This window comes from Varanus komodoensis, unplaced genomic scaffold, assembly GCF_004798865.1.
Source record: "Varanus komodoensis strain SLA01 unplaced genomic scaffold, ASM479886v1 scaffold12, whole genome shotgun sequence".
Lineage (NCBI taxonomy): Eukaryota > Metazoa > Chordata > Lepidosauria > Squamata > Varanidae > Varanus > Varanus komodoensis.
Genome location: NW_025335349.1, coordinates 25800772 through 25823194, shown reverse-complemented (window position 1 = coordinate 25823194; position 22423 = coordinate 25800772). Strand labels below are relative to the sequence as shown.

General features: G+C 39.8%; 1 protein-coding gene across 4 annotated transcripts in view; it reads left to right on the top strand.

The window, feature by feature from the left end:
• Positions 1 to 22423, top strand: part of ACVR1B (activin A receptor type 1B) — a 60893-nt gene that overhangs the window by 25413 nt on the left and 13057 nt on the right. For all 4 annotated transcript variants that reach the window (XR_006413892.1, XM_044422001.1, XM_044422000.1 and 1 more), the window contains exons 2-4: positions 11973 to 12212; positions 15946 to 16194; positions 20030 to 20260. Coding sequence is in view for 3 of the 4 variants with exons in the window: in XM_044422000.1 (XP_044277935.1) it covers positions 11973 to 12212; positions 15946 to 16194; positions 20030 to 20260 (720 nt within the window). In the remaining variant the exon portion in view is untranslated. The remainder of the gene's footprint in view (positions 1 to 11972; positions 12213 to 15945; positions 16195 to 20029; positions 20261 to 22423) is intronic.

Below are 22423 nucleotides of genomic sequence, written 5' to 3'. Positions count from 1 at the left end.
TCATTTAACACTTGCCTTCATGAGGGAAGGAAAAGTACTTTTGTTTCTTGTATATATTCATAGTGTTTATTGAAATCTGAAAATCTCTACTGAATGCACATTTTTAACATTATAAAAACCATTTTTGCTGGCTCCAACTTTCTGGCTGCTCTGGAGTATGACACTTTCAGTGGGTTTCCTTAGTTTGAAAAAGGTATGATGTGCTTTTCTTTCAGGCTTTATCTTAACTTTTTAGATACTCTGTGCAAAGTGGAAATAATAGCAGTGTTAGAGATGTGGCCTTCCACTGTCATGAGGCCCTGATAAATATTTGATCTTGCCACCCTCTGCAGCTGATTCAGATTGTGCCCAGATTGGTCGGAGGCAGCACAAATTCAGAGGATCTTTTTTCACTCTTCAGAGTCCACCTGTCTGTCTAATATGGATTTTTAACATATGAAAATGGATCCCTCAGATGTTGTTAGATGCCAGTTATTATTATCCCTGGCCAGCATGGCCAGGAATGATGGCATTACAGCATCTAGAGAGTCACGCATTCATTATCTCTGTTTTATATCCAGAATATGGTCTGAAGGCACATAAAATATCTGCTGAGTTGAAGCTAAGCAGGTCTGTGGCTAGCTTGAGCTTGGAGGGGAAACCACCTGGAAATTACATGTAGCTACCTTGAGTTCCAGAATGGGAGAAAGGTGGGATATAAATATAATAAATACATATCCAAAGTGCAGGTCTTAGAGAAATTAATACATTAACCATGATCTTATTAGTTGGGCATTTGATTGGTAAAAATTCCCAGCCAACCCACAGGTCATACATTGCTTAAATACTAATAGGCAAATATTTGAAAATGAACTTATTAGCTATGTAATATACTAATTACAGAAAAAGAAATGATTTCATTTAAAAAAACTATAAAGAGCTAAACAGGATATGCCATTAGAGAATACTTAGTTATTAGCACATGGATAGATACTGTACACCAGGCAATAGTTTCTTGCTGTGCTCAGTGTGGCTCATGCAGCTGCACAAAACTAATTGGAAGGAATGGGTAGGAGGGTGGAGGTCTGTGGAAAGAGGAGCGGAACAGGCATATCAACTTTTAAATGATTCTTGCAGTGCTCAAAGCAAGGAATCATTTGGCTGCAATCCTACACCCCCTAACCTGGAAGTAAGCTTCAGTGACCTCAGTGGGTCTTACTTCTGAATAGGCAAGTATAGGCTTGCACTGTAATTCCTTGTTTTTTCTGTTTCATGGTACCATGATGGAATAAAAGCTAGCCATACATGCACAAGCATTCTTGCACTGGGAAATGGAATAAATAAAGGGATTCTGGCTTTTTGGAACATTTGACTGTGATTAACTGTTTGGTGTGGCATCCTAGTCTCACATAGAATATAAATGTGCTCCATAAATAAAGTTTTGTAGCTATTGTGAATTCTCACAGCTCATGCCCTAAACATGTATTCCCAAGGAAACTGCTGCAAATCCAGCAAATAAAAATTTCAAAAGTTGGAACTGTGGACTTCTTCAGGGACTTGTCCAAATAGTTATGATAAAATGTTGAAAAGGAGAAGTTCTTCAACTAAAAATACATCAGACCTGATAAAAAAATGTTGCTCACTTCCGGTTCCCCCTTTGTTGTACTAATTAAACAAGCTGTATTGCCTTTTTAGTCCTAGCAATCCTGCAGATACCCTGCCTTGGTGAAAAGTTAGACAGGATGCCAATCTGTAGTCTAGCAGTTATAGCACTGTTACTGTATCTTGAGTCCTCAATACTTGAAGTATTTCCATTTGCCGCATAAAGAGGCAGTCTTCTAAGTCTTCCCTATCAACTAAAACTGGCAAGTAATAAAGCTGAAAAAGTTTTGATAAAAGTCTGGAATGCCCTCCCCAGACAGGTTCACCTGGTAGCAGCTTAAATGGCTTTTCAATGTCAACAATTCTTCTCATCCCACCCCAGGCATCTGGCATGCATTTCACTAGTATTAGCCATTCATGACTTCTTTTCAGTTACAGCCGGCCCTTTAGATAAAGGTAAATGGTTCCCCTTGACATTAAGTCCAGTCATGCCTAACTCTAGGGGGTGGTGCTCATCTCCGTTTCCTAGCCAAGAGAGCCAGCCTTTGTCCGCAGACAGTCTCCGGGGTCATGTGGCCAGCATGACTAAACACTGAAGTGCACGGAATGCTGTTCACCGAAGTGGTACCTTTTTATCTACTTGCATTTGCATGCTTTCAAACTGCAAGGTTGGCAGGAGCTGGGACGGAGCAAGGGGAGCTCACCCCATTGTGCAGATTCGAACCGGCGACCTTTCGATCAACCAGCCCAGCAGCACAGCGGTTTCAACCACTGCGTCACCTGCAGTCCCTGCCCTTTAGATACTTTGGCCTAAAATATCCATCAAACAGAGACAGCATTGCCAATGTTGGTGTATAATGGAAAGGCCACTATTCATTGTGTCTGCTGCTTGAAATTTTGTACTGAATGCTGTTGAATTGTTGTATTGCTATTTTAAAATGTGCACACTTCTGTACTGGAAGTTCATGTAATACTTATAATTTGGTTTTGAAAAACTCTTGGTAAATTGATTTGGAAATTTAAAGATGTCCTTTTTTGTTGTATATTTTGCTTCAAGACATCACTGAAAGGTAGTGCCCAGTTGGAGAAAAAAAGAGAACCAAAACTGAGCTGGGCTTCTGCTCCCTTGCTGCAACTTGTGTCATAGCAAGTCTGTGTCCCATCTTTGATTAAATCATAGTGTCAGTTCACTTCAGCACAAACATATACTCAATAGATGTCTTGAGCAAAAACAAAGCTTTCATTCTGGAGCTCTAGAGCTTAATGTTGGGCTTGTTTAAACAGCATCTTGTGGGGTTGGGTCTGTCTTGGAGCAGAACGTCAGACACAGGCATGCCCAAAAGATAAAAATACAATTCACAACAAGCTGGTGTTGCACCTTTCTTTCAGTGCATCTTTAGACATCTTATCAGATAAAGATCTTAATTATATGAACTCACCTTATTGTGTCCAACTCAGGATTTTTCTTTTAAGTGGAATATAAGTTTTACTTAATAACTAGTTTCTGTTTCACCCTCACCCTCAATTTATTGCTTTAAAGGTCTGATTTGAATTTTGCTTTTGCTTTTCAAAATTTTGCTCACCCAAACATCCCCAGCTGCATTCTGAATTGTTGCATGAAAAGAACTGTCCTCATTAAGCATTTGTTGGTTTCTGAATATTCTTGAAGGTGAATAAATTGTAATGATAGTAAGCTTGCTTTTGGTTTTATTGATCCAAGGATTTTCCCCTGACAAACAAAACTGCATTATCTTCAAGTTGCCAGTTTCAGGCAAACAAGGCTCACATAGTATCACACTGGCAGTGTACAACAGTAGGAAAAGTATTATTATACACTTGCTATATGCCTGGACTTTTCTAAGCATTTTACACTTATTTAAAAGGTAGGCTTCAAGTTCACAATGTAATACACATAACACAAAAGGAATAGGGAAGGAAGAGGAAAGTAACATTGAAGCAGCTGTCCTTTTACTGGCTGATGGAAAGGGTCAGGTTGGTTGTCCCACTGTGCCAGTGTTCTTGAGAGGCAGATGGTGCAGACCCTCAGTGGTCCTAGGTCTTCTGGTCAGAAGCCAGAGTGGTATTCTATATATACCCATAACCTAGGAATGTTCTGGTAGATAAAAGAATTTTTAAGAAGACTTTTCCCTATCCTTTCCTTCTGCTTTATATTTTTTAGTCTTTCTTTAGTTCTATTACTATTAATATGCTCTTTCATTAGCTGTAAGCCAATTTGGAGACATTTTTTAAATGAAAAGCAGGATAAAATATTAGGAAAATCTGTTTTTACCAGTACTACATAAAGAAGTATGGTAAGAAAGCTGTTGCTGCTTTTTGCAATGATTGTTCTGTGACTCTTCCCTTGTCTTTAAATGTTGCTTTATGGTAGAAGATTCCCCCTCACCCATTCAGTATCAAGGGCACTGATTCTCTATATATGAGCTGTGCCAATAGCCATGCTAAGCCTTCTGTTCAAATTGCAGCTTGGGATCTCAAGAGTAGTACAGGTGCCACATTCCAAAACTAGTACAAAGCCTTGTACCAATTGGTGTACTGTCTTTGGACTTCATTCACCCGCCTCCCCACAGTTCTACATTGTTAAATCGGTTTTTTTAAAAGTCTGGACATAGCTTTAAATAATGTTGAGGTTGAAGCATAAAACAGTTTTTCCGGACCTTTTAAACTCCTCCAGTACAATTTGTAATGGGCAACTTGCTCTCAGCAGTGGCTTGTAAGACTCTTCTCCTGTCAGGAAGCTTTTATAAATGGGAAAAGAGATGATTCTTGTTTTCATTCAGGCCATGTTGAAGAACATGTGACTTAAGAGAAAAGTATGCATAATCCAAGCCACTTGATTTAAACACTTATTGGAAATATAAGGCAGTTGGGAGCCCTTTTCCTACTAGCAGAGCTTATTATGGTGGTAATTTAGCTAGAAATAAGATCAAAAGCATGTGTAAGAAGATCCTGTCATATTTGAGCCAGAGGCTATCTTGGTGATAGTGCACTATTTAATTTTCATGGCTTACATACTATGCCAGTCTTTATTGTAAAGGTGCACTGTGAAATGATTGCTTCAAGAAACATATTCTAGAAGGGTACTGTTTGAATTACTCTATTCTTTGTGTGATAGTAAAACATAAATCCTAGTTCAATATGAGGAGTGTGAAAGGTACAGGAAAGTGTCCTATTTTTGTTTTTTGTACAAAAAGTTTCAGGCCTAGTATATTGAACATATTCTTCTCAGTGTTCCTATTCCTCATTCATGCTCTTCCCTGTGTCTGATATAATTTGAGCTGCTGTGTGCCAAAAGAGCATATAGCTGGGATTTGTTTGTATTTCAGTCTCTCAGATCAAATTGCTCCTAAAAAAGGTTGCAGTGTTAGTAATGATCAGACACGCAAATATACATGCAGAAGAGTAGGGGGATGTAAACTCATTAGCATGTCATATAACTGACTTTCAAAGGTAGAAGTTGCAGTTTCTGATTTGTGAATTTTCTATTTGCATGTTTATTTCAGACAGTAATTTGAAATGCTAAAAAAACTCTTCAAACTAATGCAATTTATAAGTATGAGGGCATTATGTCTACACTAGTGCTGGTGTAGGCAACATGAATTACATGCACATTCAGAAGGTTTCAAATTGGTGCTCATATGCTGTTAGCAGTAAAGCAGTTAGACAAAGTGTAAAAGATTAGTTTTCAGTGTTTACCCACCATGGACAAATGTTTCCATATATTCATGCATATGACATGAGTAGAGTTAACAGTAAGTCATTTTTTTCCAGCAGCTCGAGGCAATGGATGCTTCAGAGTGTGCTGTATATGCTTAGTATGGTTGGTTTAGCAGTTACAGAGAACAAGACATGTTTGTATTACCTATTTAGTATTCCAAGCAGAATAAGAGCTTTAAAGGAGATTAACCCATTAAGTAGAGACTGGTCAGGAGTTTTTTACAAGCCTAACATTTTCCTGGTTGTGTGGAAAGAGCAATGGACTAATGGGTAAGTTGCTGAGCAGGTTCACACAACTTAAGGATTACAAACCATGCTCTGTGGTTTCTTTTCCATGGTTCACAATGTACTCAAGAGATTATTGGGTTCATTGTGGCTCTGAAGCCTTCTCTTTCCTTTATTCCTTCTGTAGGTATGGGGGTGGGGGGAGACACACACACCACAGGTGCACGGTTTTACCCTGCTCCCTGACATAATCACGAGCCATTTGATTCATGCCATAGAGTCAATTGACACATGCCAAATGAAGGCCTGCCTTCTATGACTGGGATTCCCCCAGTGTTTATCAGGTTATCCCCCATGCTAATAGCAGGGGACAGTTGCAAAACTGGGAATAACTATGGACACCTGATGTGTCCTCCCTCCCTTTGTCCAGAAATCACACTGGACAAAAGGTGGATAAAACCTCTTTCTGAAAAGTACAATCTCTCTTTGCAAGGAGCTTCCTGGTCCTGACCTGCCAAATTTGACAGGTCCTTGCAAAACAGGAAGCGTAGGAAAAATACTGACCTGCAGTCTGTACTATGCACTGTAGAGGATTGGTAACTGTTGGATGTAACTAGTAGGCAACCCCTGGCCAATACCTACCCCAGGGTCTGCTTTTGTTAACCCCAAATGCCTCAAATGGGGCATTTTTAGAGAGAAAATATATCACGGGCACACTTCTTCATGCAAATAATTGATGTAAGAAAAAAATAAAGAGCAGGCATTCTCTCCAATGTTGGAGGAGCACCTTATGTATGTCCCCATTGGGATAGTAAGGGTGGACTTGACAGCCCAGTTCAACAATTAAAAAAAAAACAAAACGGTTTAAAAATAAAATCACAAGCTGTGACTCTCCTTAGGGAGGGAGGGGTTGCTTTTGCCAGCTCTTCCAAAGTACTATTTGGGCAACAGCAACCCTTTCTGCCTTTCCTGCTAAGTGGCTCTGTAGATTCTGGGGCTTGACTGTGACTTGTGCTGCTTGGGTTCATGGAGGCTTAAGGATACCCCAGATTCTGGAGAGCCAGTGTGATGTAGTGGTTAAGAGCGAGGAGCTGGGACTCAGACAATCTGGGTTCTAGTCCCAGCTCAGCCATGGAGCCAGCTGGGTGACTTTGGGCCAATCACAGACTCTCAGCCCAACCTACCTCACAGGGTTGTTGTGGGGATAAGATGGAGGAGGAGATGTAAGCTGCCTTGAGCCATTTGTAGGAAAAAGGCAGGATATAAATCGAAAAATAAATAAATAAAGTCTAGATATTCCATGGCTTCTTGTGGTGATCTCCTAGGCACAAAGAAGACTCCCCACTGGATTCAGACAGCACACCAAGGCCACAGGTTCTGAAGTTGCAGTGCCTTAACATGTGCTAACCCTGCCACTGTTTCAGTTTAACCAGCTTCGCTGGGATTTTGTGTTTGCAAAATGGGATAACAGAGCATCTGCCACCTTCTATTACTTTCTTCATTGTTAAGTGCCATCAAGTCGTCTCCAGCTTATGCTGCCTGTATGAATGAAAGTCCTTCAAAATGTCCTATCCATGACAGCCCTTGCTCAGCGGTTCTAAGTTCAAACCTATGGTTTCCTTTATGGAGTAAATCCATCTCTTATCTGGTCTCCTTTTTCTTCTTCTGCGTTAGACTTTCCCTAACATGATTGTCTTCTCTAGGGAGTCTTGCCCTCTTACAATGTATCCAAAGTATGACAATCTCAGGTTTTTTTTTTAATTTTTACTTCTAGGGAAAGTTCTGGCTTAATTTGATCTAGGATCCATTTCATCCATTTTGGTTCATCTTTCTGTCACTCCAGGCTATTCACAGAGCTCTCCTCCAGCACCATGTTTTGAATGCATCAATTTGCTTCTGGCTAACTTTCTTCACTGTCCAGCTTTCATACCCATACATAGTGATTGATTCTTTTAAAAAAGATGAAATAGAAAAAAGTTCCTAAAAGTTGTATTCTTAAATAAGAAATCCTGATATTTACAATCCAAGTTTTCATGCACTTGCTGAATTCTTAAGCTTGTGTTAGTCATTAAGGTGTTTACTACATGTAGTGACATGGAGTTCTATTACTACAAAAACTGAATTCTCTTTTCTGAAGAACATTAACACTGAATTGATGCAGATTTTTATACCATTGTTCTTTGCCCCCATCCCAATCCTTAGCATTTTAATTTATTTGCATGTTTTTGAAGCTGCTGAAAGCTTAAGAGAGAACTTGAAAGTGTCACTGTTACTACTTACCATATCAGTCAAAGCTTGTCTTCAACTTGAATTAACACCAAAATTAAATCTCCCTCTAATCTGTTTATGTCTTTCTTTCCTTTGTTAGCACAAAGTAAAAGTCACTTAATGGCCAAATAGTAAATCCTCTCAAAAACATACTTCTTGTCTTGGCTAAACTTGGGGGATGAAAGTGTATACTGTGCCTTACCTAGTTGTGCTATATTCTCAATAATCTTTTGCTAGCATGGCTGCAAAAAACAGATAAACCTAATGACTTTTACAGTCCAAACGTTAAGTAGGCTGTCTACTAAATAATAATAAAATGAGGTTTCCCCTCTCGGTGTAGCTTAAATGGATGGTATCTCTTGGAAAAGCAGAATTTTTTTGTTTCAATTTCCTTTTTTCCAATCTGAAAATAGAAAGGAAATCTGCTTGTGCCAGACAGCAAGGCTGAAGTACTAATCTAAGTTTATCTCTTGTGAACTACTCTTGAGATGAAAACTTTATTTTTAACCTCTTCTCTTAGTTTATAAGTAGCTTTTTAACACACGTTATATAATGCTTTAGCCCAAACAAACTACTTACCTAGTAAGTTCTTTACTACCTCTCAATGCAATGACTGCCTTGAAGCTTACTTGAGCAACATCAGGAGAAAACTAAGGAAAGCAGTCTCTGGTTGAAATTGTAAGGTCAGTATGGGAAGCCTTAATGTATCAGTATTTAGCCAGTTTCCAGTTTAATGGCTGCATAGTTCTGTTTCTGTTGCCTTCCGGGCCAGCGCTATGCTAGATGTGGGGGAATGTCTGCCCACACATCATTTCTTCCTGCATCATCTTGAATATTTCCTTGGAACTGTCATTACAAGGCTTGACCCTGACCTGACCCTGCTTTAGCTTGTCAGATGTCTTCACTGCCTGAGATAGTGTGATTAGTTTTGTTTTTTGTTTTTGGTCTTAATTCACTCTACAGGAAGAGTTAATAGTGTGATGATTGCAGTTGGAAGTTGCATCAATTGTGTTCTTTTCTTCAGTGCAATTTATTTATTTATTTTATTAAAAAATTTCTATGCTGCCCCATTCGCTGAAGCCTTGGGGCGGCTTACAAAACATCAGTTAAAATATAAAATACTAAAATTATAAAACACATTAACATTATAAAATAAGTCGACCTGGCCGAAGAATTAAGCAAATAATATTAGCAATTAAAATGACGTTTGAATAAAAATGTCTTCGCCTGGCGCCGAAAAACAAATAACAATAATTTGTAAAGGATGAGGTATGTCCTTAAAGAAGCAGTGGACAAATGGTGGAGAACTGCAGCTAATAATGATGTGTCTGCAGTGCCAGAAGAAAGGTGTTGCACAGCAATCCAGGTGAAGCTTCCTGAGACGCTTGTAAAAGATGGAGTAAAAATGCTCCAGATAAATAAAATTGAGTATGAAATGTAATTCTGAAGCAGCTCACACGATTTCTTCATGAGATTTGGAGAAAAGTTGTATTCACAGTGAGATACAGTTACATCACAAACTTTTAAAAAACGTCTTTAAAGTTGCATCTAACCTTTTGTGTTAAACTTTGTGCGGCAGGTATGAACATGCTTATTATCCCCTCTGGGGAAACAGGATCTGATGATTATTGTAGAAAGTATGGCACACTTATTAAACTCACCCACCCCTTCTCCTTGACATATTAAATTCATCTTTGCTGTTTGGGGATTTGGCTGATTTTTTTTCCAGGCACCTTGAGAGAAGAACAACTTCTGCTTGGAGGCTTGAGATGTGAAATTTGGCAGCTGTTTTGCATTTAAATAGAGAGAAGAATGCACTCTTTATCTCATGGCATAGCAAATGGCTGTTAGCTCATAGAAAACAATTGGTGTTGCATACCTGCAAGATTCAGGAAAGAGTTGCATGCACTCTTGACAAATGTATGTTCCCAGTCCTGAGTTTGCTGAGATGGAGGTTTGTAAGAGAGAATGTATGCAGTAACAACTGTTAATGGCTCTAGTATATACCAGTTACTCTCTGTAAATCCTATAGTGTTATTCTAGTCAGACTTGCTTCCCACTTTTCAGCCTGAATGGGGAACAAGGGAAATAATCAGAATGGCAGGTAAAAGGACAACATTTACATGGAGAACAAGATGAGAAAGGGTCAAGCATCCACTCCTGCTTTCCAGTTCTATTTTGTAAATTCCACTCTCTTTCTCTCCATTAACATGAGGTGAAGATGACATTGGAAAAACTGCTTTTTCCTGTGTAACATAGTTTTGCCCTTACATAAGATTTCAAAGTAAAATGTGAGGAATAAAATATTTTAAAATGATAGTATAATATGTAGAAATTAAGTGGGAGTGCATTCTTGAAAATAATGTCACCCTTTATATAATGCTTTTCGGCTATAATCCTAAGCACACATGTAGGAGTAAGCCCCATGGAACAAAGGGAACTTATGAGTAAACATGTATATGATTGTACTGTTGGGATTTTAAAGCTTTTCACTTGCATTTGCCCAGTTTACATGCTATGTTCCATGCCTCCAAGAAACTCTTCAGAGAATCAAGGGACATAGCATGGAGTCATACATTCCCTTCTCTCCTCGCACACCATTTCCATCATTGATTTTAAAGTATCCTACAATTAGTTTGCTGTAACATTGAATTGGTCACTGTGGTTACTGATGATCTCTATTGGTTTGAAATTAATTCATGTGCTGTAGTTCAGAAATTATCAGCAACTTAGATTCCCACATTTGGAGTATGAATTATAAAAATTAATATTCCAAATGCATTATTGATATCTATCTTTATTATTTTGGAGTCCCTAGCTTACAATATTTTTAAATAACATAATAAAAATAATCAATGCAATAAAAACATAAAATAGTTAATATCACAACAACAATAAAGAGGTCATTATGATAAAATATTAAAACCACTGGTACTAAAATACTAGTATTTGAGTTATTAAAATATCTGGCCTACTTGTGAGGAATGTAGTTAATGCCTTGCAACCTGGCCTACTTCACAGGGTTGGAGGTACAGACATGCAAAACCTGTTGAATGAGCCATACTTAAAATTACTGTACATTATTACCATTGTGTCAATTTTCATGGAGTGCAGTTGGGTTTCTATAATGTGTCCTTCGTTAAATTTCTTAGTTTCTCTATCTTTTCCACCCTCATTTGCTTTGCAAGATAGGTGGAGCTCAGATTATTTTTTTTAAAGGTTTCTTTTAGAGAATAGGCTGCCACTTCAGATGACTTCTTGTTATTGCATGTTGGTGGTTTTCAGGTTTTGAAAAACCCAACTGGATACTGGTTTTTGTTTTTTAATTTTAGATACCCAGTTCAAGCCATGCTTTGGTCATTGAGATTTAACTCAGCTATTTGGTGTTATCCAGAAAATGAACTTGTCCTTTTCATAGGTGGGAGGAGGGACACTTTTTATTTAGGGTGCAGTGTTTTCCATGTATATTTATGTAAGACTATCTTCATTATTCCAGTTGAAATTCTCATTCTCACATGCCATAAAGAGATTATTTCTCAGTAAATTTGTTTCTCTCCACCTGGTTTGGTGGAGCAGAAATAAGTCTTAATAGTTGGCATCCAAATTGGGGTATTCTAGAGCACTGCTCCTCCATAGCAATAAGTAAAACTCTTTGGCTTGTTTAAGGCTTGAAAGTTGATTCTTTTTCAGTATAAGATTAAGAATACCAAGAGCCACATTTCTTCCAGTATTCTTCACCTGTATTGAGAAGGTGCAGTTATTTCAGCAAATATTCTCTCAAAACTGAATTGACTCAACAGCCCTTAAGTATAGGTGTGTTTTCTATAAAAGGTAGCTGTGAGTGAGAGAGATGGGCTTGCCTTATCCTTGATAGCAGTTGAGTTCATCTCAGACTTATAGGGACTAGAAACTGAATGAGTCATTCTTTTATAGACTTTGACGGACGGGAAGTCTGTGAAACAACAGTATAACTTGTTTGCGTAATTCTGACCTTTTTTGTTCAAAACGGCTTGCAAATGTTATTAGACCTGTTTTAAAGCCACTCAGATCTCATTGAGACTTTGGAACATTCTTTGGAAGAGCTCCTTTTTGATATTAGTGGGACCACATTTACTCTTCTGCTGTGTATTTCATAGATTTGTTTTTCAATTCTCTCTCTTTAGCGTTACTGTGTTTGTGCTCCGACTGCAACCAGCCCAATGCCACATGTGAAACGGATGGTGCCTGTATGGTCTCAATAACAAATGTGGAAGGAGTGAAACATCATGCCCGAACCTGTATCCCTGAAGAGAAGCTAGTTCCTGCTGGAAAGCCCTTCTTCTGCCTGAGCTCAGAAAATGTACTCAACACACACTGCTGCTACTCTGACTACTGTAACAAAATAGATCTTATGGTACCCAGTGGTAAGTAAATTAAAGGGAGCACACTGTCTGCCTTTCCAGGCAATTAAAAAAACTGATTTTATTCTTGGGGCTGTATTCACGCTACCTTCTATGCAGCACCAGTGTTTTTCTCTTTTTGGTTTTATAGTGTCAACTCAAAGGTTCATTTTATTTATTTGTATTTGTTTGTTTATTACTAATATTTATTGTCCTTGCTTCAGCTGTGGCTCCCAGATCAGTAGCATAATAGCTAGTTCCCATATAAGGTAATGAAGTGATCATGCTGTTGCTTGCAACTTGTTTGCTCACACTCTCTCTCACTTTGGAAATTAAGTTGAAGGAATACACATTCTCTGTTTTGAAACACTGAAGTATACTTGGATAGCATAGCTTTCCTTTTTTTATTTTGTGGTTAGAAGGGAGAACACATAACCACTGGGGGCATCATTGTTCCCTGGCATACGTTCACAAAAATGGGATTTCATCTGGATTTTCAGTTTTAGGGTTCTGTTACATTCCTTTGGGACACATGATTATTAACTTTTATGATGATGACCTGAATAGAATAAGTCAGGGATGGGCAACCCTCCCACCCATGGAGCAGTTTGGCTGGCTTGGTCCATGGACCTCAAGTAAAGCTTGCCCCTAAAGTCAAGAGGAGGAGGGATCCCTGTTGTTTTCACAAGCCACTGATTAGTGATCAGTTCAGGGATTCCTCTTACTTAGCATGCTACATGCTTTGCCCATCCCTCAACTTCCCATTGCAGAGAAGTTGCAGAGCAGGCAAGGCAAGACTGAGGTGTGCAGTGCCTTAGCAAGGGAGGCTTCAGTGTGCTTGAATTTTCCCAACCTGAGGAAAGCCTGACCACAGCAGAGCTGGGTCTGCCACACAAGTGTCACCTGGAGCATTTTCTGTCAGCATTTTTGACCAGGGACTGAATGACATCAGGGGCATGACTGTGTTCCCCCAGATATCATTTGACCTGCAGAAGGACCATACAGCAGTGAACCCATGGGTGAATTCGCGGTGCTGTCACCAGACTTTATAATTACCGTGTATACCAGCATATAAGACAACACTTGAAACCAGAAATAATGAGGCAAAAATGGGAGGTTGTCTTAGACACCAGGTGAATATTTTTCATTATATTCATAATTTTTAAAAGGATAGATAAAGACAAAAGTATTTACAAGCTTGTTTTATTAATAATCATAAAAGACATCTTACTGGTACCAGAGGAGCTTGTCCTGTGTTGCGTCACTGCCCGTATGGGCTGCCTCCTCCCTCTTGCCTGCCCCCCAGAGCTGCCTCCCCATAGCTGTCTGCATTGCTGATACTGGCCATCCTCCCCAACCAACCCTAGCCAGCCAGCCTGCCCCTCTGTGGGCTGCTGTCAGCCTCCAAATCAGAGAGGTAACATGACTATTAGCTAGAGTGCAGTAATATGACATCACAATAGTCTAGAACAGTGATGACGAACCTATGGCACACATGCCGCAGTGGGCACGCAGAGCCCTCTCAGCACGTGAGCCAAGTCGCCCCAGCAGCCGAGCATTGGATAACGATGCACATAGGGGCCATGCTCATGCTCAGAAAGGAGTAGCGGTGCCAGGTGATGACATCACGAGCTGCAACTCATTAGCCACGACTCATCCGAGCTTTCACATGGCCGCTCAGTGTACTGCCAAGGATATATATTGCTTTGACTGGCTGTGAGTTTTAATACATACATTTTTATTAACACAAGATTTTAGCTTTGAGTTTTCTTATGAAAAATTGAAATTTAATATCTAAGATTTAGCAAAGAGATGTTCTAACTAAGAGACTGAGATTCTTTTAATGTGCTGTCCCCTTGGCATATTTGAATCTGTAGCATCATATTTAGTGGTTTTTGTAAACTAAAACCTTAGTATTCAGGTTTTATTGCAGTGTTGGCACTTTGCGATAAATAAGTGGGTTTTGGGTTGCAGTTTGGGCACTCAGTCTCTAAAAGGTTCACCATCACTGGTCTAGAAGCTTCTGGCTGTCAAATACCCATATATACCAGTGTGTAAGAGCCCCTTGAAACTGACGTTGGGGGTCATCTTATATAACTGACATATGACAAACACCAGAAAAACAGCCCAAAATACTGATCTCATCTTAATGGAAGTCACCTTATATGCCAGTATATCTGGTAATGGTTCATCAGGTTTTGTCTAATTTTTAACAGAAACAAAGACACCTTTTTTCACATTTCAGTTTCGCCAAATTGCTATTAGCAAAAGATAGAGATTTTCCTTTAAAAAGGGCGTGAATGCTTTGAGTGAAGGATATTTATTTTTAGAACTGCAATCTCTGGATATAACTAGTAAGTCTGATGTACCTACCTAACTGGGATTTTCCAAGATTTTAAAATTTGGCTTCATAGTCATGAAACTGTATGCATAACACTGGAGTTGTACTTAGGCTCCCCCTTGTGTCATAAAGTTTCATTGCATTCTTCTGTTGCTTTTTAGTTCTTGAGAACCTGTCTTTATACTGAGACCTTAAAGACTTATTTGGGTACCCAGAGACCTGAAGGAATTAGACATCCCACGTGTTTTTTTACAGGGTCATTCTTTGCTATATCTTTTAGCTGTTTTAATGCTTTAACGTTTCTTTGATTTTATATTTTTTCTTTGATTTTATATTTTTATTGTATTTTAGTGTCTTGTTTTTATGGATTCTTTTGAACCACCCAGAGATCTTCGGCTATAAGGCAGTATATAAATGTAGTAGTAGTAATAGTTGTAATACATGCCAGAGAAAAAATAACTTTATAGAAAAATAGACTATTTTTAGAACACCTAGGCCAGGGTTACAATATATTTGTAGTGCATGTTAAGCAAAGTTTTGGGCTTAAGTATTTGACCAAAACAAGAGTGAAAGGAGACTCCTGAACATATAAGTGATACTTAATACAAATTAAGTAGTTAGCACGTGCACTATAGACTCACTAGCTTTAGCTTTATTTTTTGGTTAGAGAGTTATTGCATGTTGCTAATATTTATGTGTATAGTTCCTGCCTATTTAAACCAAGACAGCACTGAAAGCCACACCCAAAAGTGTATTTTTGCCACACAGTTATTCAATGCATGGGGGAGGTTGCTCTTATCAGAAAGAGCAGGATTCCAGAATTAAAAAGAGAGAGAGTTTGAGGTTGGAAACCACAAAGGAGAGAGAGAGCCCTTGAGAAAGAATGTGGGAGAGCCTGGATGAGTTTATGAAAGAAGCCTATGGTACACAGAAAAGATACTTGTTTTCTGACTTTGCATCAGTATTACATCTGCAATCTATCAGTGTGGGTAGAGATTGCTAAAATAAAGATGAAAAGTACTAAAAACAAGAACCACTTCAGTTTATTTTTTCATAATTAGAGTAGCATGGTTTAGGCACAATGCTAAACTATTGTTTAGGGTTATGAATGCAAGCCTGTTCCTTCCTCCCACTTCTGGCTCAGCTACAAGGAGAATCATAAAAGCATCCATATCCTAACTGTCCTGGTCACTTAAAAAATGGAGTAATTGCTTCTCTTTGTGGTCAGAAGAGTTGATAGGTGCAGAGTACACATGAGCTTGAGATTTGTTATTTTAGCCTTTATAGATTCCGGTAATATTTTGCACTTTTGATATGTCCCTTCAGATCTGATAAATATTGATACAAACAAAACCTGAGGTTTCATTTGGTTTTTGATTTGAACCTGATTTCCCCCTTTCTTTCTCTCTTTTCAAGGGCATCAGAAAGATGATGAAACTCCTTCCAGCTGGGGACCTGTGGAGCTGGTTGCTGTGATTGCAGGACCAGTCTTCCTTGTGTTTGTTATTATGATCATAGTAGTTTTTGTTTTTCACCACCATCAGAGAGTATACCACAATCGTCAAAGGTTGGACATGGAGGACCCATCTTGTGAGATGTGCCTATCCAAGGACAAAACCCTGCAAGATCTAGTGTATGATCTGTCTACCTCTGGCTCAGGCTCAGGTAGAAATACTTTCATTTTTAAAAAGAGATGTATATATGTATATAGAGAAAGTTGCTAGGCTATGGAACATGGTTCTCTGTGTGTGTAAAGCAGCATTTCCCTTTCAGTCTCCTCCTTTAAAGTGATGGAATTCTGAAATCATCTTTACTCTTAAGAGTTGCAAGTAAAGAACAGGTGTGTAAGCCAATCACCAAATTTAGCAGCTGCTATGTTTCCTAGTCTGATTGCATCTCAACAGTTCCACACATGAGTTAGCATTCTTTCTGATGAATGCTCTCTTCAACAGAAGAAGTTCTTAGCAATGACATCCCCTTTCCTTCTATTCCACAGTGTTGAAAAAGAGGCATATGGGGTGATGCCCTGATACTTAATAACTTTCTATATAGTTAGCATGAGGCATGCAGCTACATCTGCTTTGTATTTTTATTGTAGGAATACTTCTCAAAGTATAATTTAAATTGTTTAGAATACTTTTCATTAATTTTTACAACAACCATATAAGTTAGTTCATTACTGTCTCTTTTTTAGATACGGAGCTGAGTCTGCGATATGAGCAGGTCATTAATGTGATTTAGTGTACCCTCCATGGCTAAAGTGAGACTTGTATTGAGGGTTTCTCAGTCTTTAACTCCTAGCCACTATGTGGACCAACAGTATGTGTAACCATGTAGCTGCTCCTTCAGAGAACTGCAGTTATAGAAAGGCTGTGTCATCCTGGCTTCCTTTCATACGGGACTCTGTTTAACACTTCCCCTTATTCTGCATGTTTCTGCATGCTTAGTGTAAGCACAGGACTAAGCAATGGCATTTAGGCATACCAGTCAAAGACTTCTATGCATGTAAAACTACTGGTTCTGAGCACCTTTTCAGTGGCATGACTGCTCTGTTTCCATTCAGTTGGGTCCCTCATACAATAGATAGAGAATTTATACTACATAGAATTTATTTATTTAATTCAATTTATATGTGTCTACATTAGCCCATACTTGGGCTCTCATAGCAGCTTACAAGCAATTAAAACAACATAACATTTTAAAAATCTGTAATACTAGAACATTAACAAAACACATTTAAAGAAGCATAATTTACAAATTAAAACAATTACATAAAAACTTTTAATTTCTTCATTGGCTTAAGTAAAATAAAAACTATAAGCCAAGAATAAGGTCAGATTAAAATCAAAATTACCAATAAAATCAACTATTAAAATAGTTAGAGAAAAGATATGTCTTCACCTGGTGCTGAAATGATAACAATGAAGGTGCCAGGCACACCTCTTTGGGGAGCCTATTCCAGAGATGGGGTACAATCACTGAGAGGGCCCTTCTTCCAGCCAGCATTTCCCTCACTTCTCTGAGAGATGGCTTCTTAAGAAGGACCTCCTGGCTTGATCTTAGTGGATGGGTAGGGACATATTGGAGAAAGCAGACCTCAGGGCCCAAGCTGTTTAAGGCTTTACATGTCAAGCATTTTAAATTGGGCCCAAACTTCCACTGGTAGCCAGTGTAGATAATATAAAACTGGTGCAACATGGGCTTGTGAATTAGTTCCTGTTAAGTTGTGCAGCTATATTTTGAACCAGTTTGAGTGTCTGGACAATCTTCAAAGGCAGCCTCACATAGAGCATGTTGCAGTAGTCCAGCCAAGATGTTACCAGGGCGTGCATGACGACGCTAAATTTTGTCTGTCATGATGTGGCCATAGTTGATAAAATAACTGCAGTAGGTGCTGTTAGGGTTTTTATCTTCAAAGTGCTGGGAAAATTAATCACTTCAGAGTGTTCGGTCATCTCCAGTAACGGGCCAGATTTTAACAGCCCTTGAACCACTTGGAAGAGCTCAGTAGGATGGCACTGTGAAGATGCAATGGAAGAGGCAAAATATTGCCCCTTTGCCCTATTAATTGCAATGGAACAGGCTTGATAATGAATTCTAACCTGTGTTTGGTCTGATTCGTCACAAGATTTCCTCCACCTGTTCTCTAGTTGTCTTCTCTCTTCCTTCCTCACCATAAATTATAATGTGCACCAAAGAGCTGGCCAGATTAAACGAGGAGGGAAAGGGAGCTTAGCTGCAATCATGTCAACTGCCCTAGTCACCTCTTTATTCCACGCGGTGACTTGGGTTTTGACAGGAGCACCAACTATATCGGCTGGATAATCCTGCAGAGCCCTCTGGAAACCTTCCAGATCCATTAGACTCTGGGGGCAGACAATTTTAATAGCTTCCCCACCTCTGCAGAGGGGGAAAGGGGCCAAAAGACTAAACCTCACCATGACAGTGGTCTGACCATGACAACTGGGTAGCAGTTAACCCCTCTACATCTGAACCACCATCCTCCTGTCCTTTTGAGAAAACCAGGTCAGGAGTGTAGGCCTTTTCGTGCACTGGGTCAATGACATGTTGAGATAACCCCATGGTTGTCATGACAGCCATGAAGTCCTGAGCCACCCTAAATAAGGCAGGCTCGGCATGGAAATTGAAGTCCCCCAAAACCAGCATCCTGGGGGTCCTCAAGACCAGATCCGAGACCATCTCCATCAGCTCAGGCAGGGAGACTGCTGGGCAGCAAGGTGGGCAGTACAGTAGTAGAATCCCTAATCTGCCTTGGGAACCCAGCATGCAGTACAGACACTCAAGATCTGTCTCCAAGGAGACAGGAAGCTTGGAGAGGGATGTAAAACTTAGAGACTATGGCAGCCCCCCCCCCCCACTCCAGCCGACCAAGCAATGTAGGAGCTAAAACGGGTACCTAGGTGGACATGGTTGGGAGAGAGGGACTCCATCCTCTTCTCCCACCCATTTCTCAGTAATGCATGCCAGGTCAGCCCCCTCATCCTTAATCAGATAGTAGATGAGGGAGATCTTATTGTGAACTAACCTGGCCTTGAATAACAGCACCATCAAGTCTAAGGGCTGGCTTGTATGGTTGCCTGGGACCATTTGGCTGGAGCAAAAACTAGAAAAAGGGACAAATGTAAGATAGCTGACCTCTGTTCTCCTAGATGGACATGTTGAACCCCCATCACCATATCTCCCTCTACCAATCACTACCTCGATGGTTGCACCCTGGACCTCCCCATCCCTCCCCAGCCATTCATTAAAAGACCTTTTGTGTGACTAAAAATGCAAAAAGATTACTAACACCCCACCTGTTACCAACCAATTCCAAAACACTTCCAATTACTGACCAGTTCCAGGCCAACCACTAATACCTACCCCACTCTTTCTATTTCTCCTGAACAGCCCCTTCACTTCTCCGTCTTCCTTCAGCTCACTACAGTTCTTAACTATACTTCCTTCTGCTTCCTCCAATCATCCACAACTAACTCAGCCTTCTACTTTCTACAGCCTTCTCCCTTCAAACAAACAAAACAAAAAGGCCTCAAGTTGACTCTGAGTGGGAACAGCACCCTTTGGCATCGCCCAGAGGCAGCCACACAGAACCATCACACTCTGGGCACTACCAGCTAAGAACTCGTGCTGGCTCATAGCCCCACCCTCCACACCTGCCTTTGGCTGCCTCTGACTGCCTCTCCCCTGCCTCTCCTACTGCAGCCCGCCCCCAGCTCAGGTGCTCCCTCTCACTGAGCACTTGGGGATATTGATTTGGGCTGGTGGGCTGCAGTCACTGGCAGAGTCCAGAAGTCGGGGAGATGTTTTGGGAGGGCAGCAGCAGCAGGGACAGCATTACAGCACACAGGGGTGCCCAGGTGGATCCAGCTAGGAGAACATTGGTTCTGAAATAAGATCAGGAAAACTTGAATTTAGGTGCTTGAAAGCTTTAAACTGTTTGTCCACCCCCTTGCTCCTATTTTAATTCCTTTGCTGGCAGGTTTGCCTCTCTTTGTCCAGCGTACAGTGGCTCGAACAATTGTCCTTCAGGAAATCATTGGCAAAGGTCGTTTTGGGGAAGTGTGGCGTGGTCGATGGCGTGGTGGTGATGTAGCTGTGAAAATCTTCTCATCACGGGAAGAGCGATCCTGGTTCAGGGAAGCTGAGATCTATCAGACGGTCATGTTGCGGCATGAGAATATCCTGGGATTTATTGCTGCAGACAACAAAGGTATCATGTTACATCTATGTTTCAGTAAGCAAATGGGCTGCAGGTGTCTTTGGAATTTAGTACTGGTGTTTGACGTTTGAGGTGGATGGTTTGCAGCATGGCTAGAACAAATGTATTTTAGATTGTTACTCTGTAATCTGTATTTTAGTTTGGCAGAGATAATGAAGCCTCTCTTGCATGCTGGCTGCATCGATGAAAGTTTGACTTCGAAAGGTTTGTGCACATTTTGCATGTGAGAGACTGAAACTGGCAATGTGGTAGTCTTTTGTGAGAGGCCAATCTGGAGATGACTGAAACCTCTTAGTGGGGGAAGAAGAGTGGGGATTCCAGGAAACAGTGCATACTGAAGGCACCGCAAAGTTGACAAAAGGAGTCACCAAGAAAACAGTAAGGTTGTAAGGATGTATGGCTGTTGTAAAATTGGTTCTGTCTGTTTCCAGTTGCCAGCCTAGTTCTGTCATCTACACATTGGCAGAATTAGATTTTGTACAAATGAGTTCGTATTCTTTTGTGCAAATAGGCACTTGTACAAATTAGCACTCCTCAAAATGCAGAAATCCCTAAAAATACTGTGTCCACTCTTTAGTCTATGGAGAAAACACACACTTTCCTGTGACTAAATTTTTGTGACATTAAAAAAAGTCTGTAAAGTCCTGTAGTTTATGGAATCCATGGGACTTGGGGAAAGCCAGTCTGCTGTGAGTCAGATTCTTTGAAATACGAATTCATGTAAGTCTGTTACTGATTTTTCTGATACCCCTGAGCTGGAAAGAACTGTGGAAGACCTAGGAACAGGAGGAAAGGATATAAACTGCCTGCAGGTCAAAAACAGGGAAGCAGAAAGAGAAACCTGGAAAATGGAAGTATTGTGTGCCAGAAAGCCAAGGTGACTGGCTCAAATAATTCAAATAAAGTTGAGTTTAGTACAGACCAGCAGCATAGAGATTAGTTTTCCTGGACCTTTGGAGCTCTAAAGCTTTGAGGGCTTCTCTTTTTTGAACTTCATTAACTTTGAATTTTGAAATGGGCTCCATTTATACTTTTCATGTGAGAGTGAACATCAGGCACTGCTCAGGCAAAACCTGTCTTGGGATGACTGTGTACTAAGTAAATCCTCGAACTTTCATTCATATCAAAATCATCTAGTTTCCTCAGATTTGTTCAAACCATCAGATATCTGCATTTGGAGATCCCTGACCACTAAGATCTGGCTCAGAGGTCCTTCTTAAAGAGCCATCCCTCAAAGAGGTGAGGAGGATGGCAAATAGAAGAGGGGCCTTTTCAGTGGCTGTGCCCCATCTGTGGAATAGGCTTCCCAGAGAAGTGCACCTGGTGCCCTCATTGTTATCATTCTGGCATCAGGCAGAGACATTCCTATTTTCCAGATATTTTAAAGACTGAATAATATTGAATTGATTTTATATTACTAGGAATTTTTAGGATGGTTTTATTACTACTGTACCTGGGTATTTTAAAAATTATGATCTATGTAGTTGCTGTAATTGTACTATTATGTGCATTTTGTTTTTATGATTGGCTTTCATTCTTACACTGTGCACTGTGCAGAGAGCCTTACAGGGCTATGGGAACCATTTATAAATTTAATTTATAAATATACCCAGTCCCAGCTTCAGCCTACCTGGACACTGTGATCTGCACCTAGAGCATTGCTCTGACAGCCATCTCCACGGGAGGCCTAGAAAGAGGCAACAAGAAGGAAGGCCTTCACAGTGGTGGTCCCCCAATTTTAGAATGATATCCTCATGGAGACCTGCTTGGTGCCAACATTCTCATCTTTTTGGTATCAGGTTAAAACTGCTCTTCAGTCTCATACATTTAATGGCATATCATGTCATTCATTTTGGTCAAGTTTAATTTTTATTTCACATTTAAAATGTTTTGCATTTTGTATATTGGAAATGTACACCATGTTTTATTGTATCTCTGTTTCTCATATCCATTTTTATTATAGTACTTTGATAAATCGTTGTGAACCTCCTAGAGATCTTCAGCTGTTGGGTGATAGAGAAATAAAATATATTATTACTAATTAAAATTAAAATAATAAATATTTTATTATTAATAGAGGATGCCACCATTATAAAAGTCTTTTGAGTGACTGCAAAAGTATGCACTATTTACAATAGTAGGTACTTTTTCAAA